Below are 23,628 nucleotides of genomic sequence, written 5' to 3'. Positions count from 1 at the left end.
TAGCCTGTTGGGTGAATACCTGCAATTTGTCCTGCTGCATAGTTTGTCATTTCTTGGAGAAAATGCTACTAAAAATCCGGGCTCTGGTTTCACACCATGACAGCAACATGTGGTATCCTTAGGAGTCCGGGTATTTTTGTCTAGACTGGTGCCCCATTCCCTTGCACCATGTTAAAACTTCTGCCTCAGGGAGTCCATTCTTCTGAGGATGCATGTTTGATATTGAAAGTCTCTCAGTCTCTGGACCCGGGTGGGGCTTGGGATTCACCGTGCCAGAAGTGGAATGTGCCAAAAAGGAAAACATCCCAAGCAAACCTTCTGGAACATTCCACAGCATTAATGATGTCCCCGGGGCCTGGCTAACTACAGAGGTTCTGAGTGTCCTGAAAGGAGTGAGGGGACAGCTGTAGTAGTCAGCCCTGGGATAGCAGAATCCCAGAAAGAAGTGACATGACTCTGGTGTCTCCAGATCTCTCTCTCCCTCCCTCCTCCCTCCCTCCCTCCCTCTCTCCCTCTTTCTCTCTCTCTCTCCCTCCCCCTTTTTCTTCCTCTCTCCCTCCCTACTTCTCTCCCTCTCTCTTCCCCTCCAGATCTCTCTCTCTCTCCCTCCCTCCCTCCCTCCCTCCCTCCCTCTCTCCCTCTTTCTCTCTCTCTCCCTCCCCCTTTTTCTTCCTCTCTTCCTCCCTACTTCTCTCCCTCTCTCTTCCCCTCCCTCCCTCCCCCCTTTCCAAGTGTGTGTGTGTGTGTGTGTGTGTGTGTGTGTGTGTGTGTGTGTGTTTGATGTATTCCTCCTCACTGGGTCATATAAAGGAACCCTTGTGACCACAACTGGTCCATCCTATCATAAGCCCTGAAGTGGACCATCTCATATCCTGACCTAGTTAGTTGACCTGGGTTTTAAAACTTTAAATCAAGAGCCCTTGCAGGAATCCAGAGGTCCCAAGACACTCAGAGAAGGGCTTCTTTCGCTTTGTGACCTTGTCCATGTGGACCCTGGCGGGTGACATTGGGTACTTGCCATCCCATAGACCAGCACCTTTGACCTGGCACACTGTTCATTGGCATGTGGGTCCTGAGACCACTCAAGAAGCTTTTGAGGGAGACACTTTATATGCTATGAATAATAGACAAGTGCTATGGCAATGTCTCTTTCTTATGCTCGTGGAAACACACATGCAAGTACCCCAGTCCGTGGGCATCCATCCTGGTCCATCCAGCAGGGGGCAACAGGGCCTCCAACTTTGTAAATGGTGCTCATGCAGCCTGGCCAGGCTGAGGTCCCAATTCTAAATAGGTTTCCTGGGGCATTAAGGTCTGGTCTCCACTGGGCTTGGTAGCATTCCCAGAAAAGGTTGGAGCAAGACTGACCCTAAAAGGTGAGAGCATTTAACTACCGCAAACGGAACTTGCTCTTGCAGTCTGCAGGACCGTGCGTGAGGCTGGGATTTGGGTCACTGATGCGGAGAAGAGCAACCCAGTAGTCTCCACCTCTATATAGTGCCAAGGGGGGGGGGGGGGGGTGGGGGTGAGGAGGAAGAGGGCCCGGGAAGCAAAGCTTCGTTTGGGAAAGGCCAAGGGCGCCACCATCTGCGCAGTCAGGCGGCTTAGGCGCTGGAGCTGGGGGAGCCCGGCCCCGCCCTCAAGCAGGAGAGCCCGGGCAGCCAGAACTCTAATTGTGGGAGAACTAATTGCCCAAGGATAGGTTCAGTTTGCCTGAGGAGAACTTGTATTTCTACGCCTGGGGGAGGGGCGGATCCCAGGGCGTCCGCTTCCATCAGCCTTCCCAAGGTTTCCAAATTGAGAAGAATCTTTCTGGATTTGGAGTTATGATCAAGGTGGGGGGCAAGCTCCAAGCAAAGAATTGAAGACAAGGGGTTCCCAGAGGAAACAGAGAAGGAAGTCGATTGGGGGAACTTCGGGAAGACTGATGATTGCTTGTTGCGAATCCATGCTGAGGGCCAGGCACAGAGGACAGCCATAAAAGAAAGAAAGAAAGAAAGAAAGAAAGAAAGAAAGAAAGAAAGAAAGAAAGAAAGAAAGAAAGAAAGAAAGGAAGGAAGGTCGGTCTGGCCTCCAAGGAGCTGGTTGGGGTGGAGGTGAGGAACCTGGGTGGGGTCCCACGTTCCTTCCTAAGCTCTGCAGGATCCCTGCACCTGGGGAGGCTGGGGTTCCCGCGGTTTATAGCAGAAGACTCTGTCCTTTGCAACTCACAGCTTTTCGGGTTTGAGAAGTTAGGAGACTGGGGCCCTGACACTGAAAAGTAAGGAAATAAGTACAGAGGTCCGCCAACACCCTAGGAGCAGGGCTTCCTCTTGCACTGCATCCCTGTCACCATAAAAGGACAAGGTAAGACAAATTGACAGGTAAAAATGGAACAGAGAAATCTGTTCCTCTCTAAATTAAAGAGCTTTTCTCTCGCGGCCGGAGAGGGAATATCCAGTCTGTCGTGCCTGTAAAATAACCGTTTATTTAATAGTTAAAAAACAAAAAAAGAAAAAAACAAAAAACTCCAGTGATAAATGTCCGTTACCGATGGTCAGCATAAAGTGCCAGTCGCAATACAACGTCCGGCTCCTGGCCGGCTGCTCCCTCCGGCGCAGCGATGGAACAGGGGAGCGGAGGCCAAGCCCCCCCGAGCCCGGGCGCCTGGTCCTCAGCCCGGTTTCTGCGCTCAGAGCTGGAGATCCGTGGCGCAGCCTGAGCGCCCAGGAGTCGCGCGGAGCCGTCGGCCCCTGGGGCCGGATGGCAAAAGCAGATACAAGGATTACACTTTTGCAGGCTCCCTGGTGTGGGCATAGGGAAGGGAGGGGGCACTGGAAAATGCCAGAACGCGCCGATCTTTTCTTTCCCCCTCTCCGCAGTCAAGACTTTACAAGCTTATATGGTCAGGGGGTGGGGGTGGTAAAGAAAACGTATAAAATAATAATAGAAAAAGTAATACTTCTGTGAGAGGCGCCGCTGCGGCTCAGCGGAGTTTTCGTTCTTTCTTTTTTTCTGTTTTCTTCTTTCTTTCTTCTTTCTTTTTTTAAAATGCAGTTTCCCTTCCGCCACGTGAGTTGAGTACCGCCTTTTGGCCAAGAGTTTAGCCGCGTCCTGGGGAAGCCGCCCAGGCTGTAGGAGTCACGGGCGGGCAAGGCTCTGGGGCACTGCAAGTGCTGGGGACCCAGGGGACAATGTTGGTGTGGAAGGAAGATCCCGAAAGCCCCTCCCGCCGCCCGCAGAGTCGCTTTCAGCTTGAGCCCCTCCGGAAGAGAAGGCGGCCGCAGGTCCCAGGGTCCTGGTGCCCCGCAGGCTCTGTTTATTTAGCATTTGATCTTGGAGGTTTTGAGCTCCTTCACTTGTGAGTGTAGCGTCTTGTGGACAGCGAGAGTCCGGGACTGGCAGAATCCTTTTCCACACTCTTGACACTTGAAAGGCTTCTCTTTGGAGTGAATGTATCTAAGGGTAGAAATAGACAACATAATACAATGTTTATGAATGGCTGTTCAAGCATCCCCCTCCCACTCCTGTGATGGTGTTTGTGGGTACGGGCAAAGGGGGACAAGGGAGAGCTTAAGCAACACGCAGAGGCTGTGGGTAGGAGTGAGGAGATAGAAAGGCAAACAGGCCACCTGCCTTCCTGGGACTGATAAGTAGTAAGTGGCAGTGGTGAGTCAACACTAGAGGTCAATCAACAGACCTGGGGTCAGATCTGCACTGCCCCGTGAAGTAGTCACTAGCCCAAGAGATTCTTAAAAACTAAAAATGCATGAAATTAAAATAGAAATGTTTCTGAGATCTTGTTTCAAGTGCCGGTCCCCAAATCTCTCCTTCACTGCAGGACCGCCTATTGGACAGTTTCCAAGGGCTAAGAAAGGGACAAGGAGACCCGACTTGTGAAGACCTGATCTTAGGTTCTTTCTATTCATCACCGCATTTCTTTCGCCTACGTTCTAAAATCTTTCCTGGAGCAGGAGCCTAGCGTGGGAAGAGCCCATTCGTGGGTATTGAGACTCCCCACGGGTGTGAAAATGCCTACAGCCACCAGGGATTCTTAGGCACCTTAAGCGGGAAGGGAGGGCACCAGACCAGAGCAGCCAAAACAGACCCTTCTGGGGCCACCCGCGGTGCTGCAGTGTCGCACCTGTGGTCCCGTAGGTGGTCCTGCCTCCGGAAAGCTTTGTGGCAGATGTCACAGGTGTATGGTCGCTCATCAGTGTGTGTCCGCTCGTGGATAAGTAGGTTATAGGACTTAGTGAAGTGGCGGCCACAGAACTTGCAGACAAATTCCTTCTTGGTCTTGGAAGGCAGGCGTCCCCTGGTTGGCTTCTTTTCTGGGGATAGCTTGGTCACATCCAGCAGTGCGCCCAGCCCACCTGTAGGGGAGCCAGGGCCCTCCCCTCGGCCAAGCTTGGTGGGGTCTTCTTGTGTGGCAGCCAGGGCCAAGTTAGCGAAATCAAATCGGGGTTTGGTCTTAAGCGCGGCCCCGCTGCCTCCGGCAGTGATCTCTGGCTTAGGATGGATGACATGAGGAAACCAGGGAAAGGCAGGCAGCTGGAAGCGAGCATCCATTAGGCTGGACACCGCACCTGGCACTTTAGAAAAAGAGGAACGTGGCAAGTGCATGGCTGGGTAGCCCAGAGTCCATTGATGCAGATGCACAGCGTGCAGAGCACTGAAACCATACAGGTTGGGTAGGTGGTCCGAGGGGACTGTTGGCAGGCCGTTCACTGCTTGAAGGAAAGAGTAATTGGTGAGCTGCAGGGAAGGGTGGATGGGCACCGGTGCTGGCAAGGTTTTGCTGCCCATTTCTGTAGCTGGTAACTGCAATGATTTCAATTATCGATCTGCAAAGACAGGAAGAAGGGTAGGGAGAGAGCCAAGAGATGTTCAGAGTCAGTCACCATCCTCCAGAATTCCACTTATACCCTCTCCTTCCCTTAGGGCAGGCTGAAGGTGAGGATCTCACCCATGAACCCAATGCCCTCTCCAGTAGGAGAGCTGTGTGACCAGAACCCTCCATAATGGTCAGACTCCATCCAAATGGTATCTGGCAGAGACATACATGTTGACAGAGCAATCAGCGGGAAACTAAATTCTTAAAGACAGATACAATCAACTTAAAATGAAAGGCTGCCTTCAACTACGAAATATGCAAATGCAGGATCACAGGCATGACACGCAAACACCAGCTAGGCCATCTGCATTTGGGCACACTTGGAGCCACACAGAATCACACTGTCCAGCAACAACAGCAGGAACTCTGGTGAAGCACATTTACACAATCAGATTCTCCTGTTCTGAAGCGGGATCAAAGTAGATCAGCCAGTGTTTTATGGGGCAACCCCTGTACAAAAATGCAGGAAGCTTCAAATATGCCGGGCACCCAGTTCCTACATGTTACCATTTAGGGGGTGACTGGTTTGTTTCCAGAAGGCGAAAGAATCCCACCATCATATTTAAAACTCTCATTTGGACCTAAAGTTGTTATGTACTTTACAACTGGTGAGCTCCATCAATTGGTAGCTGCTTGCAGCCTGACGCCCTAACCTTTGATGGTCTTTCACCCTCATGGCAAGAAAGGTTCTGACATCCATGTTCAGTTCATGTACTCTGTCAAACAACTGTAATTCCATCTGAGGGGGTTCGTGTGTTCCTAGCAAAGAGGTTTTCTCTAGATGTTCAGCCTCTTTATGTATGATGAGAACTTTGGGCAATGTGTAGGTAGGAGCTCTAACGCCAGGCCTTCACTGCTGTGATCTGTTCACTCTATGACTCTAAGATCAGGGTTCTTGAATAAGATCAAAGGGGTGCCATGCCAAAGTGACCAGGGGACTCCAGAGCTGGCATCTTCTGGCTACTTTGGTCAGGTTCCTCAGTATGCATGGGAAAGTGGGAGGGGGGACTCCTCTGCCCCTCAGGACATTTCTAACTTGGGTCTATATGGTAGAAGAGGGGGGAAAGCGGGAAAGCCAAAACACTAGAGACTCGTGGGAACACTCTGTGGTTGAAGTTCAATGGCAATGCTCAAATAATTGTCAGGGCAGAGTCTTTGTAAGGTCCTTCTCTCTTTCCCAATGTCAGACTCTGGATTCAGATTTCTTCTTTAACCCTCAGCCTCTTTCACATCTCTCCTCTCTCTGAAGTGTTCCTTTTCCCTGGAATGTACCAGCTACTTTTCTGCCCCTGTCTTCATCTTCACAGCTTAGCTTAGTCCCTGCAGGTCTAAACACCATCAACACTAAAGGCAGGGCAGGGCAGGGGGAGTGGAGCTATTTTCTTTTCTCTACCTGAAGCTCTAGAATGCCGGGCTGGTCTAGAGATACTCAGAGCCTGTTTGGAGGGGAGGAGCTGAGGACACTACCCAGAAAACCTCTCTAGAAGCCAGCAGGAACGTGGATAGATCCAAAGAAAGTTGTACTACAGAGGGTGATGGCTGCACAAAACACAAGAGCAGGCTGGCTAAAATCTGCCTGTAATTTACTTGGCCTCCCAAGTAAGAGCACAAATCTGCTGAGATCCAACCAACCTGGTTAGCTAGCATGATGATAGCAAATCACCAAGCCTTCTCAACTACTCAGAAAACCTGTGCCAGACAAATGAGGGCCACCACAGAGCTCTGGGACAGGGAGAAAGCAAAGTACAACTGGGCTAAAAAGGAAGATGAGGACCTCTTTGGATTTGGGAGGGAGAGGAAGAGGAAGCCTCCAACTTCAAAGCTCTGCAGGACTTAGGCTAGTTGAATGCCCTTTGATTTGCCACCCTTGCTTCTCTCCCTTCCAGGCACTGGAAATTAGATCCTTATCTTAGGCTCTATTGGAGCCAGCCTGGGCAATGGGGAGGCCACACCAGCTCCTCTCCTCCTAGGCCTATGGGAAGTCAGTGAGTGATGGTGGCAGCAGCATTCTGTCTTGAACTGATAGGGTTGGTGGAGCCTATAAACTTCCTCTGACTTTTCCTTGCCTCGCCCTCCCCCCCCAAAGCCAAAAAGTCTGGAGAGGCTTTGGGACCCTGGAAAGGAGGGTACTTGCAGCCTTTCTGCCTGATCTTATTTCCTCCAACACTCCATTTATTTTTCTCAGTGGACCAAGCTATTTTTTGTAGCTTGCCGAGGCTCAGGATTCCAGAGGTTATGCCACCGACTTTCCCCGTGGACGAATTTCGTTCGAAACGTGGCTCTTTGCATCAGTATTGAAAATGGACCGAATGCAAGATCTGGTTTCAAGCACTAGGATAAGAGGAAAACACAGTTGCAGAAATGCCTCTGTGGCTTAAAAACATGAGTCAAGCACCTGGGGCCTCTCCAGCTCCAGCGACCCCCCCCCCCTCCCCACACACACACTTCTTCTAAGGCCCAGCATCCACTACAAGTGGAGCTCAGGCCTGGAAGCTTGAGAAGCACTAGTAAGTGTCCTGACTCGCTGCAGTGATTTCAATTCATGCCTCAGAGCAGGGGTCCCTGCGAGGCACACTCATTCCCGTCCCTCTAGCAAAGGAACACCAATCCACGTCTGCCGCCAGCCCTATGCGGGGCATTAATGAAGTGTGCAGCCTATTAAAGTGGTTTATTCGGGGCTAATTGAGCGTGAGTGAGTTAACTGCTTGCATTAATGAGGACAGAGCTAACCCCACGAGCTTGTGCCTAAAGGAGCCCAGCGACATCCCCCCCCCTCCAAATTATCATCCTTGACAACGAATCCCCATTTGAATGGTGACAGGCTTCCGATTCCAGGTCCAGAGGACTGACAAGCATCAGATACTTCGGCTGCATTTTCCCAACAAACCGCAATCGAAAGATTAGGATTCCTTCGCCTTTCTGCTCTACTGGGATGCCCGCTGTGTCCCCAGGAGTTGGCTTCCCAATCTTAATGAAACCACAATTACTTTATAGAGAGCCTGTGATAGACCGTCTATCCCACCATTCTTCGTTGGTTTCCCATCCCTGCCAGCCAGCCCGCTCCTTCCCTGGGAGGCCGTGAAACCAGGAGAACAGCTCTGCACGTGGTTCTCTTTCAAAGAGCCAACTTACAAGTCCGATCCCGGATGAAATTTATCGGATGATTGCGACAAAGAAACCCCTTGCAGCTAAACTCTGCTCTGTGCCCACCCGGCTTGTCCGGGGCTCCTGAGAAGGGGCTGAGATCGGGGAGTTTTATTCTTATCCGGAATGGTGCTGATGGAAGGTAGGGTTCGTTGGGCAAGCAGCTGCCCTCACCTTCTCTCTCTTTTCTTGTTCCCATCTTACCCCCTTCCCCGCCCCTTAAGCCTAGATTGGGCAACTACCAAAAGAGCAAAAGTATCCCCACCCTAGAGATATATGCAGCCTCATAATGGTTTCTGCTTCTGGGATGTTCCGGTCTCCAGTTAGAAAACAATGTTCGTTTGTACCCCTGCGCGCCCAGCATGGCTCCCTACCCCAGAGACAATCGAAGGTTATGAACTGCAGGCCTGAGGACACTATTGAAACCCTTCGATAGAGATCGTCCCAAACAGAGAGTCCAACTCCGAGGCAGACATCAGACTCGACTTGCAGCAACCCTGTGGGTTGTAGGGATTGTGGGCTTTGAGTTTAGAGGACAACTCCGCAAAAGAAGTTAGGGGCCATGCACCTGTCCCGGGTGCTGCGGGTTTAGCTTATGACCATTCAAGCACTCTCTCTTCTTCCTCAGCTAAGGCAGGTCAGTCTGAAATAAAAGGGTACCCTGCAAAAGTTTGTGCTATCTGAAGTTCCTCTAGTTTCTTAAAGGAAGCCAGCAGATTACCTTATAAGATCTATGGGCACCTTACTGGAATTCTGCCTAGCCAAGCGCGGCTGTTTTCAATGGCCCAGGCCTGTCTGTCCTCTCCTTCCTCCGGAGGTCAGAGGCCAACAAGGACCCAAAGTTAGAAGTCCTTGAACCAGCATCCCCATCAACCCTACGCAGCAACCGCTCTCACTTTCTCAAATATCCTGCAGCCTTCGTTTGGCAAGAGGAACTGCCTTTGGGGGGGGGGGACACTGAAAAGAGAAGGCACCAGGCACAAGGAACCAGGAGTCTTGCCCGAATTCAACTCCCTGAGCCCAGGCACCCCAGGGCTGCAGTTACCTTGTTCCGCCGCGGTCCCGGGGCAGAGCGCGTCTGTGAGGCTCGCTGCGCTGGACTCGAGGAACCAGAGACCCTGGAGTCCACTGGCACCCTTGGCGAGCAGGAGTCCTGATGCTTCTCTAGCCGCGGGGACTCCAAGCTCCCGACACGCGGGAGTGCTCCGCAGCCCGGGAGTCCTGCCCGCCGGGTCTTGTGAGCTTCGCTCCTAGTTCCCTTTCTGGGTCTGAACCCAAGCCCGGTGAGAACTTGCTAGGGAGAAGCCAGGCTACGTCTCACTCATCCTTTAGCACCGAGCCGCCTACTTATTTTAATCCACCACCCCCTACCCCCCCCCCCGCCGCCCCTCGCCTCGCGATTCCTCCCCTCCCTCCCCTGCCCCCCCACCCAACTCTGCCTGCGCCTGCGCACTGGAAAACAAAGTTTTGCTGACCCGGGCAGCCTACTTTCGCAGCTGTACTAGCTAGCCTGCCCTCTGCTTCTCCAACCGGTGTCCCCCCTCCCCGAAAGTTCCGCTCCACACTTTCTGTATATATTTATTTTTTAAGACACATAAGAGCAGGCAGTAGAGGAAGCAGCTCCTACCGGACAAGAGAGGGCTAGAACCGAGCATTTCGGAGTCTTGATGTGGCTTTTGGGGACTCAGTTTGAGTCTATGAAAGCAGAGAGGAGCCCGGATGGGCTTATCCGGACACCAGTACCTTAGGCATACCACGGGGCAAAGTGGCTGCACTTCTTAGAAACTCTTCCCAGAGGCGACAGACTCCTGGTGTGTAGCAGTGTCCTGACACCAAATAGTGCACGGGACCTGGGCGGTGACTCTGGCAAAGCTGGGTAGTTCCTGGTGTGGGAGAGCTGAGATTACTGACTGCAGTGAGCCGTAACATCGGAGAGCCTATGGCTGACCACAGAGCCTGGAGTGTGGAGTTCCACAGAAAAGTCCGCGGCACAGCTTATGGGAAGGAGGAAAACTAGGTCCCTGAAACTCAAAACTCCCTGGGATCCCACTCTAATGCTCCTGTCACAAACTCATTTTAGAGTGGAGTCTAGAGAGCAGCTGGCCACTGGGACCCGGGTCTGGGGAGCTGGTTTGGGTTCAGTTTGTAGAAGGAATCAAGGCTCTGGCCTAGAACAAAAGCACCCTTGCTGTCTGTGCCTTGTGTACCCCCCCCCCAACCCCTCTTGACCATTGATCCCTAGGACTGACCTCCCGCTGACCCCAGCCAGCCCCTGTTCCTCCCTCCCACCTTCTTGGACTGCCTGACCAGGAGGCTTCTTCAAGGCAGTGGGTGAGGATTTCTGACTTGACTTCCTGACTTTGCCCCAGAGTTACTGCTACAGAATCTCTCCCACTCTCCAGCTTTGGTGTGCAAAGCTGATCTGAGGCCATTTTCTTGAGGTAGCAGTTTGATTCCTAACCTAGGGCATGATCAGGGAAGATGACCCCAATCCTTCGCCCCCCCACCCCACTCCCCACCGCCCCATCCTCCCTCTTTAAAATGGGACATTTTAGAAGAGTGGGGCCTGCCTAGAGGAAGGAGATCACTTGGTCCTTTCAGCTTGTCAATGGACTCCTCCTCATACAGCCTACCTCTTGTCACCCAGGAAGTGAATTGAATAATTGAAACAGACATATTTGCAAGGGTTAGGACAGAAGTTGCCTTCCAGTCTCTGGCCAACTTCCAGCTAGACGAGGGAGAGCAAGAGGGGCCGGGCTGTATTTTACTCAGGAGCTTCACTCCCATCCACTGGTAAGAGTAAGTGTCCAGGTAAGAGAGCCACATAAGTGTGCCTACATGCCTGGGATCTCAGCAGCTGGTAGTGCTAGCAAGATGACCAGAATGCTGCCCCTTGGAGTAGAAGGAGGCTGATATTCCAGGACTTTACAGACCTCCTTCCACTTTGGCTAAAGGACTTTGTGGGTACCAGCCTCAGGTCCTGCCCCACCCAAATAGGCAAAGTCTGGAGAATTTCCAAACCAAGGATCAAAGTTTCCCAAAACAGTTAAACAAAATAAAGTGTCTGTTGACTAGTATACACTTGAGAAGGGGCAACTGGGCATCAAAAGGAAAGAGCCTCCTAAGGCATATACACCCCCCCCATCTCCTGCTGGGGATTCCTCATAACTCAGTTCTCTATTTCATCTTTCAACTTTCTTTCTCAATAAATAAATGAATGATGAAGGAAAGAAAGAAAGAAAGAAAGAAAGAAAGAAAGAAAGAAAGAAAGAAAGAGAAAACTTGGTCAATGTGCCTTAGGAATTTCAGAGACCTCTAGACAGCCAGAAAGCAAGATGCCCGCCCCCAAAGAGTCCTGTTAACCTCCACCAGTGTGTGTGTGTGTGTGTGTGTGTGTGTGTGTGTGTGTGTGTGTGCTGTGATTCTAGGCAAAGGAAGTGCAGGGGACATTGTTTGATGCTGCTTTTACCTGGAAACACTGATCTGGCCTCTGAGTAAGCCCTAGGATTGAGAGGACAGGAAGAAGGGGAGGGAAGCAAGGGTGAGCCTTTGACACTCAGATCTTCTCAGGGAGCTGGACAAGACCATACTGTGACTGTGCACCTGGGCACTGGGGTTACCTCAATGAGCTAGGTTCCCTGGTGACTAAGGGAATGCTTCCTAGGTCTGCCACAGCATCAGAGCACTAGGAAACGAATTTTAAGGTAGCCTAGAAGTGGGCAAGTGCTCCATCCCACTGTGTGTCCCTTAATCAGTAATACCCACAAAGCATGGCTCCCAAATGTACTGGGGGGCCACCCAGGGTCCTGTTTAATTCTTGGTGGGACTTTGGGAAGCTGCGGAACTCTCCGTGTTCTGTGCAAGAGCGAGTGATGACTCCTGGGATCCTCCCCTGGCTGTTTTAAGAGAAAGTGGCCCGACTGAGCAGGGCATGAACAAGCCAAGCGGGTGGAGGGCCAGGCCCAGAATCCATAAGAAGACAGAAGTACTTTTTGAAGAAGTTAGATTCGTTTAAAATTGCCCAGAACATCACATTTCAAACTTATTACTTGCCATAGACTGTCTGTACCCAGATTTCCGGCTGTTCCCCTCAGCCCAAAAGGCCAGTGAAGGTGAGGGAGCACACATCCTACCCAGCCTCATTCCAGCGGTCCGCACAAACTCCGCGCTTCGGAGCTTCCACTGACAAGAGACCTTAGTGCAGGAGCCTGCGGTCTGCAGCCTGTGACTAGACTTGGTGGTTAACCTCCTGACTCTCTCGCTTGGCCACTGCCTGCTGCTTGGCTCCTGCGCAAACTCCTGAGAAGTCCCACATTCCGCGGGAGTTGATCACCTTGGGAAAGGGTCCCCATTACTGAAATAAGAGCACTAACACTGGGCCCATAAGTGCACTCTTCTGTTCCTCCTGGTCCTGATAGAGTCCAGCCTAGCCAAACCGCGTACCTCAGCCCAGGGGGAGACTCTTCGTGAACTTTGACCACACCCGAGCGCAACGGTGCAGTTGTTTCTGCGAGTCCTGTCTGCTTCCCTTCCCCCTCCCCCCGTCCGCCCCAAGTGTAGCTGGGACTTGTCCTCCTATCCTAACCCCAGCCCCTTTCTGCCCATCAGAAAAGAAAAGGGTACAGCTTGTCTTTGAATTAAAATTGGTTTGAGTGGTCTCTGCTTGTTTTCTAAAACCATGAACTTTACGCTCCGCACTGTCCAGATACATGTATCTGCTCATTGGAATTAATATTTGCGAAGTGCTGCTTCTACAGCAAACTTTCCTGTAATTACATTGTGGGTATCTTGAGCAGGGTGAGATGTCGGGGAGGGGGAGGGGAGGAGAAGGGGGAGTCCTTCTCATTACCCTCCCCCACATGCCGAATCGGAACCTTCCAAACAGCGAGGAAATTTAGCTTTCCCTCTGTATTCATTTGGATGATGAATTGTAAAGGCTCAATAGTTCCTTTGGAGCGATTATAGTCAATCAGGTCAAAATCCAGCTACGAGGAGGAGGGGTTAAATTCCGGAGGTAGATAACACAGTTTATGTATGAGTCTGGGACCTTAATGCCTGGGAAAATGCACAAGCCTTCTAGGGTCCTGAGAATAAAAGTCTGTGGATGATGCTACAGTGATGCTTATTGTTGTGACCGCGACAGACAAGTTACAATACCCAAACTGAAAGGGAAAGTGAACACTATTTCCCCAGGCATTTCCCACATCCTAAATTCCTCATGAACATTTAAGCATCTTCTAATTGTTAATAGACATAACAAGACACCCACACACCCTCGTGAATATCTACCTTTGTCTTTGTTTCTGTTTGAAGGAAACTTAGGAAACATGAATAGACACACGGGATTGCATGAACTCTGGTCATTTTCTTCGGTAAAATGAAATGTTAATGACTTGTTCAAAATATGTGCGAAAGGCAGGGTTGAAGATTTTAAAAATGAGTAATTAGAATCATTTTTGAAAAGCAACCGCCTGTGCTCAGGCGGTACTGAGATTTTCTTTTCTCCAAGGTTGGAAGTGAGCGCATCAGAAAAGACCCAGTATCTAATATAGCAATAGAGGTGGAGAAAAGTTGTTGTTGTGGAGTTACGTGCAGTTGGGATGGAACCCTGGATTTGACTCACCTACCATACCCGCGGCTCTTCGTGCTGGACCTGCAAGGGGCGCTGAAGGAAGGAGCGCTCCAGGTAATTAAACATTTCCAGACACAGGAGGGTTGTTATCTGAACAACGATTTCCGGCTGGGGGCTCTGTACAATTCTGGCTGCGAAGTATTTAATCAAGTTCCCCGGACGCAATCATGAAGAAAACGCGCCCCCTGCTGGCAAGGAAGCCACATCTCGCAGTGCCCTTTTCCTAGAATAGCCAGGAACCTAGATGTCTTTTTTATTTTACCTAAGAGTGGTTTTCAACGGTTTTTTCTTTCTTTCTTTCTTAGGTTACAAAATTTGCCATTACGCCTTTAAAATCACTCGCAATATTACTCTTCTAGAAGCGAACTGAGGGAGAATTCTTCCCCCACCCCCTGTAAGGGTTTTTGTTTCTTTGCATCAAACCAGACATTCCTGATTTTAATTTTTTTTTTTAACAGTCTGAAATCCTTAGCATTTTTCTGCCTCCAGTGCCTTCTCATCTTTGGAACCATGATGAACAAATATCTGGGAGAAGGTTTTGTTTTTGGTTTGGTTTTGGTCCTCAGAGCTGGGCTGGGGTGTGCCTTCTGCCCAGGCGCCCTGAGATAAGGTTGCCGCTGCTCCCTTACTCTCTCATAGTGGCTCAGCACAGCATCTCTAGAGAAGAAGCAGAGGAATTGAGAGGGGATCTGTTTCTGTGAACTGTTTCCCCTGAATTCTTGAGTCTCCCAGTGCCTTCTTCTGTCCTGTACTATTTGCACTTCCCTTTCAATTGTTGAGTTTTCTGAGAATGATTTGCCTGGGTTCCTTGTTGTCAATGCTAGGCTCTCTGGTTAGACATCTGGAGACAGAAACCCTAAGGATCTTCATGAAAACCAGTCTCTGGACAGTCCCCAAGCTACAGAAGAAAGGCAGGGTCTAAGAGATCATGGTAGTAGCAACTGTTTCTTTCTGACTCCATCCATGGTCTTCACAAAGGACTTTGGAAGTTCAGAGTTGAAATTAGACAGAACTTGGAGATGCAGATTGAATTTTCTTCAACCACATTGTGTAGACAAAGTCCCTGGAAGAAAGCTCATTTGTTTCTTCTGGTTTTCTGCTACAAACAGTCTGCTAGGACCCTATCCCTTGGAGCAAATTACTGAGGAAAACAGACACAGACACAGACACAGACACAGACACAGACACACACACACACACACACACACACACACGTATGGACAAGCCTCCAGCAAGGGAAAGGCCAATGCTCTGACTTGCTCCAGACTGTTAGAGGATGATGGCATCCTTCCTGGTATTTATCATTTCCCTTGCCCTACTAAGAAGTAGGGTGCCAAAGAAGTGGAGCAAAGCTAGATGGATCAGGAAATCATCCTTGCTAATGCTCTGTTTTCTATGGGGTGTCCCTCCACCAAATGAGTCTTGTACTCAAGTACCAGCTTTGGGTAGATGTGAGCATGGAGTTGGAACTGAGAACACTGAATAAGAGAGCTAAAACAAGGGAGAGAACAAGCTGAGAGAGGAGCACTCTGCTGGGAAAAAAAAGATTTTCTGATTTCTGTGGAATCAGGAGAGAATAAGACACTTATGACATGTGTCACATCACAGCTCAGCAGACTATCTGCACAGAACAACAACAAAAAACACAATCCACTACATTAACCATCCACAAAAATCAAGCATCCTTCTTCCATGGTCTAAAGTGGTGCCAAAATATCAGCTCCAAACATAGCCCTATTCCCCCAGGTGACTCCAGGAAAATCCCTTTGCTAATAATGAGTCCAGTTTCCTAAAGAGGATCTTTCCACTAGAGAGCAAAGCATTGCTGAAACCTACAAAATGCAAAAGGATAATGTATTATCACATGACACTTTTCATCCAAGAGGATGAACTGTGCTCTTTTCGTGTATTTAAGAATTAATTTGCACATGATAGATCAACAATAAGGGAACGGAAAAAACCTGAAAACTAATTATTGTTATCAGTACATTATAGATAAAAGAGCTCCTGGATTCTTAATTTCATTTACTAGGTATTTGTCTATAAAACATATTTTAGGGGATTTATATAAAGGGAAATAGCCATGTGTTGGGGAGCTATTTATCGTAACTTTCTGATAGTCAGAGGCAGTTGTAAAAGACCGTCAGGCTCATATGGATGACAACAGAGCTCACAGTGCATTGGTTGCAAAGTGACTCAGAGTTTGGGGTGTCAGCAGCATAAGATGTCTAACAAAGGATATGATACCTGCATCTTAGGTAACCTAGTACCAAAGGCATGAGCTAGGGATAAGGAGTGGCAGGCTAACACCCATAAGGTGAGCCCAAGAGCAGTTTAGTGAGGTCATTCTTACTAGGGTGGAAACTGAGAGTTAAAGTGACAAAATCTCATGTTGCTAAATCACTCAGTTTATCCAAATAAACTCCCTGGGTCCCACCTTCAGTACTTCTAATTTAGGGGAGCCACACTGGGCCCTGGAGTCTGTATCTTTAAAAAACAACAAGGTTATGGGTGATTCTGACAGAAGTCTTTAGACAACACACATTTGGAAAACAACTGCCAAGCACAGCTCTGCCCACTTTCAGGCAGTGATGTTCCCGGAAAGGGCTCTCCACATTCCTGCAGACACAGGGGTCTTCCTAAGGAAACTCCTTAGCACTGAAAAGTTGTCAGAGGAAAAATTGTGTCTCTTCAGTAACATTTATACCCCTTGTCAACCCTCTCGTCTCTATAAAGAAAGTGGTTGAACATGATATTCATCAAGAGCTTTTTGAGTTCCTACCCTCTAAAGCTGCATCACTACTAGTAGAATCGTGTCTTTTGGAGGCAGAATGCACAGGCTCATTCATAATCACATCAGACAGGAGGGTCTCTGGTGACCGGCACATACTGTTTAAGTGGATGCATGATTCATATTAGGTTGTAGAGGGACAACCATCTCCATTCAAAGAGGGAAAGTCATTTCCCTGTGAATGGGGCCACTCTCTCTTAGAAATTCAGATGGCACCAGATAGATTTCCAAAGTGGCTGTACTAGTTTGCAATCCCACCAGCAATGAAGGAGTGTACCTCTTCTCCCCACATCCTCGCCAGCATGTGGTGTCGCTTGAGTTTTTGATCTTAGCCATTCTGATGGGTGTAAGATGGAATCTCAGAGTTATTTTGATTTGCATTTCCCTGATGACTAAGGAGGTTGAGCATTTCTTTAAGTGTTTCTCAGCCATTTGATACTCCTCTGTTGAGAATTCTCTGTTTAGTTCCAAGCCCCATTTCTCTATTGGGTTATTCGGTTTGGTGGTGTTTAATTTCTTGAGTTCTTTATATATTTTGGATATTAGACCTTTGTCAGATGTAGGGTTGGTGAAGATTTTTTCCCAGTCTGTAGGCTATCGCTTTGTTCTCTTGACAGTGTCTCCTGCCTTCCAGAAGCTTCTCAGACTCATGAGGTCCCATTTATTAATGGTTGACATTAAGGCCTGGGCCGTTGGTGTACTGTTCAGGAAGTTGTCTCCTGTGCCAATATGTTCCAGGCTCTTTCCCACTTTTTCCTCTAAGTGGCTTAGTGTCTCTAGTTTTAAGTGTCCCTCAATAGAAGAGTGGATAAAGAAACTGTGGTACATATACACTATGGAATACTACTCAGCTATTAAAAACAAGGAATTCCCGAAATTTGTGGATAAATGGATTGAGCTAGAAATGATCATAATGAGTGAGTTAACCCAGAAGCAGAAAGAATCAAATGGTATATACTCACTTATATCTGCATACTAGCCCAAGGGGCATGTCCCACGAAAGCCTTCACTTACCAGGAAACTGGAACAGAGGGAAAGGCATTCTATTGGGACTCTAAATGAGAGACGCATGGGAGAATAGCAAAATAAAAGGATACAGAGGGTCCTAGAAATCTACAAGTAGAACAATATGATAGGCAGATTTGGGCCCTGGGGTCCCACTCAAACTAAGGCACCAGCCAAGGACAATACAGGAGGTAAACTTTAAACCCCTTCCTAGATCTAGCCAATGGTCAGAATATTCTCCACAGTTGAGTGGAGAGTGTGATATGACTTTCTCACGTACTATGGTGCCTCACATTTGACCATATCCCCTGGAGGGGGAGACCTGGTGGCACTCAGAGGAAGGACAGCAGGTAGCCAAGAAGAGACTTGATACCCTATGAGAATATATAGGGGGAGGTAATCCCCCTCAGGAACAGTCATAGGGGAGGGGAATAATGGGAAAATGGGGGGGGGAGGAATGGGAGGATACAAGGGATGGGATAAACATTGAGATGTAACAAGAATAAATTAATTAAAAAAAAGAAAAAAAACAAAGAAATTCAGATGGCCAGGAAACCAACAGTGAATATGGTTTCCCAAGAGACAGAAGATACAGGTTTGTAGAACAGTAGGAGGACCCAGATGGCAAGAGAAGTTTCAATCAAGACATCTCTAAAATAGCCCAAGGGGTAGCCCCACTTCCTGCTTATTTACAGCTTGTTGTTCATCACCAGAAACCGTGTGAAAGCATTTCAGGCAGCTGAATGAGGAGTTCTAGGTGTCTGCCCATGTTCTCTTAGGTAGAGAGGTCTCCACATAGAGGCAGGCTACACAGACAAATGGAAACACTAGACTATCTGATTGCTCTTGTGTTAAAAATCTGTTTTGTAAGCATTTGACAAAATCCAACACCTATTTATGTTTAAAGTTCTGGAGAGATCGGGAGTACAAGGCACTTATCTAAACATAATAAAGGCTATATACAGCAAACCAACAGCCAACATTAAAGTAAATGGAGAGATACTCAAGGAAATTCCTCTAAAATCGGGAACCAGACAAGGCTGCCCTCTGTCCCCATATCTCTTCAATATAGTTCTTGAAGTTCTAGCCAGAGCAATAAGACAGCAAAAGGAGATCAAGGGGATCCAAATTGGAAAGAAAGAAGTCAAATTATCCCTATTTGCAGATGATACGATAGTGTATATAAGTGACCCCCAAAATTCCACCAGAGAACTCCTACAGCTGATAAACACCTTCAGAAAATTGGCAGGATACAAAATAAACTCAAAAAAGTCAGTAGCTTTCCTGTATACAAATGACAAACAGGCAGAGGAAGAAATTAGGAAAACTACTCCCTTCACGATAGTCACAAACAATATAAAATATCTAGGAGTAACTCTAACCAAGCAAGTGAAGGACTTATTCGAAAAAAACTTCAAACCTCTGAAGAAAGAGATTGAAGATGACATCAGAAGATGGAGGGATTTAGCTTGTTCGTGGATTGGGAGAATCAACATAGTAAAAATGGTCATCTTACCAAAAGCAATTTATAGATTCAACACAATCCCTATCAAAATACCTACAAAATATTTTAAAGATATTGAAAGATCAATTCTCAAATTCATATGGAGAAATAAAAAACCCAGAATAGCAAAAACAATCCTATACAATAAAAGATTCTCTGGAGGAATCTCCATACCTGATCTCAAGCTGTACTACAGAGGAACAGTAAATAAAACAGCATGGTACTGGCAAAGCAATAGGCTGGTGGATCAATGGAATCAAATTGAAGACACAGAGATGAATCCACACACATTTGCTCACTTGATTTTTGACAAGGAAGCCAAATCTATTCAATGGAAAAATGATAGCATCTTCAACAAATGGTGCTGGTCTAACTGGATGTCTACATGTAGAAAAATGCAATTAGACCCTTATTTGTCACCATGCACAAAAACTCAAGTCCAAGTGGATTAAAGACCTCAACTTAAAAATAGAGACATTAATTCAGTTAGAGGAAAAAGTGGGGAAGAGCCTGGGACACATAGGCACAGGAAACAACTTCCTGAACAGTACACCAACAGCCCAGGCCTTAATGTCAACAATTAATGAATGGGACCTCATGAGGCTGAGAAGCTTCTGGAAGGCAGGAGACACTGTCAGTAGAACAAAGCAACAGCCTACAGACTGGGAAAAGATCTTCACCAACCCTTCATCTGAAAAAGGTTTAATATCCAATATATATAAAGAACTCAAGAAATTAAACACCACAAAACCAAACAACCCAATTGCGAAATGGGGCTTGGAACTTAACAGAGAATTCTCAACAGAGGAATATCAAATGGCCGAGAAACAGTTAAAGAAATGCTCGTCCTCATTAGTCATCAGAGAAATGCAAATCAAAACGACACTGAGATTCCATCTTACACCCATCAGAATGGCTAAGATCAAAAACTCAAATGACACCACATGTTGGCGAGGATGTGGAGAAAGAGGAACACTCCTTCATTGCTGGTGGGAATGCAAACTAGTACAACCACTTTGGAATGCTATCTGGCGCTTTCTCAGAAAAATGGGAATAGGGCTTCCTCAAGACCCAGCTATCCCACTCCTTGGAATATACCCAGAAAATGCCCTACCACACAACAGGGACATATGCTCAACCATGTTCATAGCTGTTTTATACATAATAGCCAGAACATGAAAATAGCCTAAGTGTCCCTCAGTAGAAGAATGGACTAAGAAACTCTGGTACATTTACACTATGGAATACTACTCAGCTATTAAAAACAAGGAATTCCCGAAATTTGTGGACAAATGGATTGATCTAGAAATTATCATAATGAGTGAGTTCACCCAGAAGCAAAAAGAGACAAACGGTATATACTCACTTATATCAAAACACTAGTCCAAGGGAATACGTACCATGAAAAACTTTACTTACCAAAAAAATGGGTCAGAAGAGAGGACATCCTATTGAGACTCTAGGCGAGAGTAGCATGGAAGAATGGGGAAATAGTAGGACCCACAGGGTCCTGGAAACCTACAATAAGAACTTTATAACAGGCAGACCTGGGTCCTGGGGTCCTCCTCAAACTACGGCACCAGCCAAGGAGAATATAGGCAGTAAGCTTCGAACCCCTACCAGGACCTAGCCGACAAACATGATATTCTCCACCGTTGAGTGGAGAGTGAGATCTGACTCTCACATGAACTCTGGTGCCCCTTTTCTGACCACGTCCCCTGGATGGAGAGGCCTGGTGGCACTCAGAGGAAGGATAGCAAGTTACCAAGAAGAAACTCGATATTCTAAGAGCATATATAGGGGGAGGAGGTCTCCCTCAATCACAGACATAGGGGAGGGGAGAAGGGGGGAAGTGGGAGGGAAGGAAGAATGGGAGGAAACAGGGGAAGGGCTAACAATGGAGATGTAATATGAATAAATTAATAAAAATTTAAAAAATCTGTTTTGTTGTTGTGTTGTGTTTCATTTATTCTGACAGCACTTATAAATTTTGTTTTTAGTCAAATCCCCATTTCTGTTCCTGTAATTCTACCAGTCATATAAATAGTTCTACACTTTAAAAATTGTAGTCAGCTTTCCTGTGCATAGATAACTTTATACACACTGTTTATGGAACTGTTTATAAAGATAGACTTGGGGTGGAGCTCTCCAGGAACTGCAGTGTAACAGAAAGTACCTGTGAGTTTAAGCCCTAACACCAGCTGAGTGCCTTTGGTCATGAAGGAGCCAAGGCCACTGGAACAAAGGAGTTTCTCCTATGTCTTGCCTGCACCGGGGGTCCTTCTTGACAAGGGGCTCACCTTGACAAAGAAGTGAGGAAACAGAGCCCTTCCTATGGCTGTGATGGTGGATGGGTCCAGACTGCTAAGCAGGGTTCTAGAAGTGGAATGAAGAAGCACCAGAGAGTAGCGGCCAGGCATAGGGCTGTCACAGACCCTCTCCTCTCTGGGGCTGAACAGGACACTGCAGACCTACACGAGGTGGGAGAATTCTCTTAACAAGTCTAGCATGGTGATTAGTCTCCCCTTGGATTTAAGGAGAGGCCAGAACAGAGAGAGAGTACACAGCTTGTCCTGGTGTTATATAACTAGGAACCTGCAGTTAGGACTCAAACTAGATATGTTTGATGCCAAAGCAAAGTTCCTGGTGGCAGCAGCCTGGATTCTTAGCCGTCTGTTAGTAACATCAACATGATCTGGCATCAGGGTAGGAATGCATAAGCACAGCTCCTGTCGCAGACCTACTTTCCTGAAATCTGAATTTTAATAAAACCCTTGTGCCCATAGGCAGGCACATGGATATTTGTAGTTTCCACCATTCTAATCCTCAGGTCCAGGCGTTAGTCTTGCTTTACTGCCCATTTTGAGAATAGAAGGTGGAGAAATCCAACAGAGTAATAAAACTTAGAAAACAACAGCAACAACAACAACACAAGGTGCTTGTAGATGCTGGAATCCTAAAGCTGTTCACATCTCTGCTTTGGCCCAACAGTAAGTCAATGCCAGTTGGCTGTAAACCTGACAGGTTGTTTCCCAAGTGGCCTCCCCATCCCTGAAACCTGGAAGACAGGTTGCCTGAGCAAAAAGTCTCTGAGGAAGACTAGCAACTTCTACATGAGAAAAGGTAGGCTTCTAATTTTGTATACCTGAAAATAAGAGCTAGAGTTTGATGAGCCTCAGTTTGATGGTCATTTGGTAGCAATAGGACCTGACCCACTCTCTCACAGCCTAACAGGAGGAGAAATATGGGCTCATAGATGGAAGCAGCCACACGTCACATACATGACACTGGTGATATCTGTGCATTGTTAAGGTCATCTTACCTGTATAATCTCGGCAGAGTACCATTTTTAAATTCAAACAGCATTGCTAATTATCAGTGTTAAAGTTATACACAAGATTGATGTCTTGGAAGTTACTTCTTTCAAATTCTCTCCCAAATTCAGTGTGTTTACAATATCATTGCCAGTTGATGCTCTACCAACAAAAAGGAAGTCAATTACAGTGAGTGTATTCCCTCTTATCCACCTCATAGTTTTACAGTCAAATTTAGAAGATGCCTAGGTTAAGGCAAAGAACTAAGAGCCAAGCTACAGAAAGTATCTGAGGGTATTATGGTCTGGGTAGAGTACAGAAGACATTGTCTCTCCTTCCCTGAGTGTTTCTTCTTTGAGAGGCCAGCTGCTTCGCTCTGACTTTCTTCCTTATTTGAAGTTCGAAGGAAGTGGGGATGACAACCATCAACACATCAGGAGATTGTGCATTTTAAGAGGAGTATCTGGAAAGAATCACGTTTAACCAGAGAAATGGTAGAATTCCTGCTTTTAAAACACCCTGTATATAAAATGTTGGGAGAGCCTTACACTTATCATCTTTCACATTCCCATTTCAAAGATGAGAACTCTGATGCAAGAAATAGGAATCACCCTGCTAGCAACAAGGCTGCAACTGGAAACCAGCTTTCCCAGATATGAGTGAGTGGTCTTTGAGTTTCCCACACAGCCCTCAATTTTATGATTTGAGTTTTGAAGGAGAACACTTCTCTAATGGCCTCTGTTTACTCTGCTTGTACAGGACAAGACTACATTCTGCAATGATGCTTCTGGTGAGGGGCCCTTCACCTCCCTGTAAGCACACAAGGATGCACAGATGTGCCTATGCCTAGGCCTGGGCGGGGGGAGGGGGAGGATGATTGCTGTTCATTGTAGCAGCTTTATGAAAACATTAAATGTCATTACTTATTTCTTCATGTCTAAAATGTATACTTCAACATTTTTCTTCTGTAGACAAGTGTCACTTTTACTGCAATCTTCAAGCCAGATGTTCCTGGTGTAAGTGGTAACAGCTGCCATGCTGGCAAAAGTGTGGCTCCAGCCAAGTCACTTACCAAAAGGGCCCCAGAGCTGTCTGTTCAAGAATACTGACATGGCAGAAGAAACCCATACCTGGCCCTCCCAAGCTTCTTGGGAAACCTTGTGAAGTCTGGAACAGGGGGTTTTGGGGGAGGGCATGCTGCCAAACTCAGGGCTGGGTTTGCTCCTTCCTTGGTGATGAGCTGGGGATGCAGGCCAGGGAGAGCCAACTCCTTCCCTTCAGGCTTCGTTCAAAGCATTTGTAGTGCCATCGACCATTACCCACATCCTATTTGTCTGGAGACCAAGTCGCTGCCCTTGCATT

The 23,628-nt window shown here is 47.6% G+C and overlaps 1 protein-coding gene across 1 annotated transcript; it reads right to left on the bottom strand.

Annotated features, from left to right (window-relative positions):
• Positions 1-3,157: 3,157 nt before the first annotated feature.
• Positions 3,158-9,364, bottom strand: Osr1 (odd-skipped related transcription factor 1). The gene is made up of 3 exons (XM_051143420.1): positions 9,066-9,364; positions 4,124-4,826; positions 3,158-3,438 (listed from the first exon to the last, which is right to left on the bottom strand). The coding sequence occupies exons 2-3, from the start codon at positions 4,786-4,788 to the stop codon at positions 3,303-3,305; spliced, it is 801 nt and encodes a 266-aa protein (XP_050999377.1). The 5' UTR covers positions 4,789-4,826; positions 9,066-9,364; the 3' UTR covers positions 3,158-3,302.
• Between the last annotated feature and the right edge of the window lie 14,264 nt (positions 9,365-23,628).

This window comes from Acomys russatus, chromosome 1 (genome assembly GCF_903995435.1).
Source record: "Acomys russatus chromosome 1, mAcoRus1.1, whole genome shotgun sequence".
NCBI classification, from domain to species: domain Eukaryota; kingdom Metazoa; phylum Chordata; class Mammalia; order Rodentia; family Muridae; genus Acomys; species Acomys russatus.
The sequence above is the reverse complement of the archived record's forward strand: the minus strand, read 5'-3'. Positions and strand labels throughout refer to the sequence as shown.

Coding starts and splice junctions, on each gene's coding strand:
- Osr1 (XM_051143420.1), bottom strand. CDS start 4,788: ATGGGCAGCAAAACCTTGCCAGCACCGGTGCCCATCCACCCTTCCCTG. Junction 3,439..4,123: donor GACCACCTACGGGACCACAG/GTGCGACACTGC, acceptor TTCTACCCTTAG/ATACATTCACTCCAAAGAGA.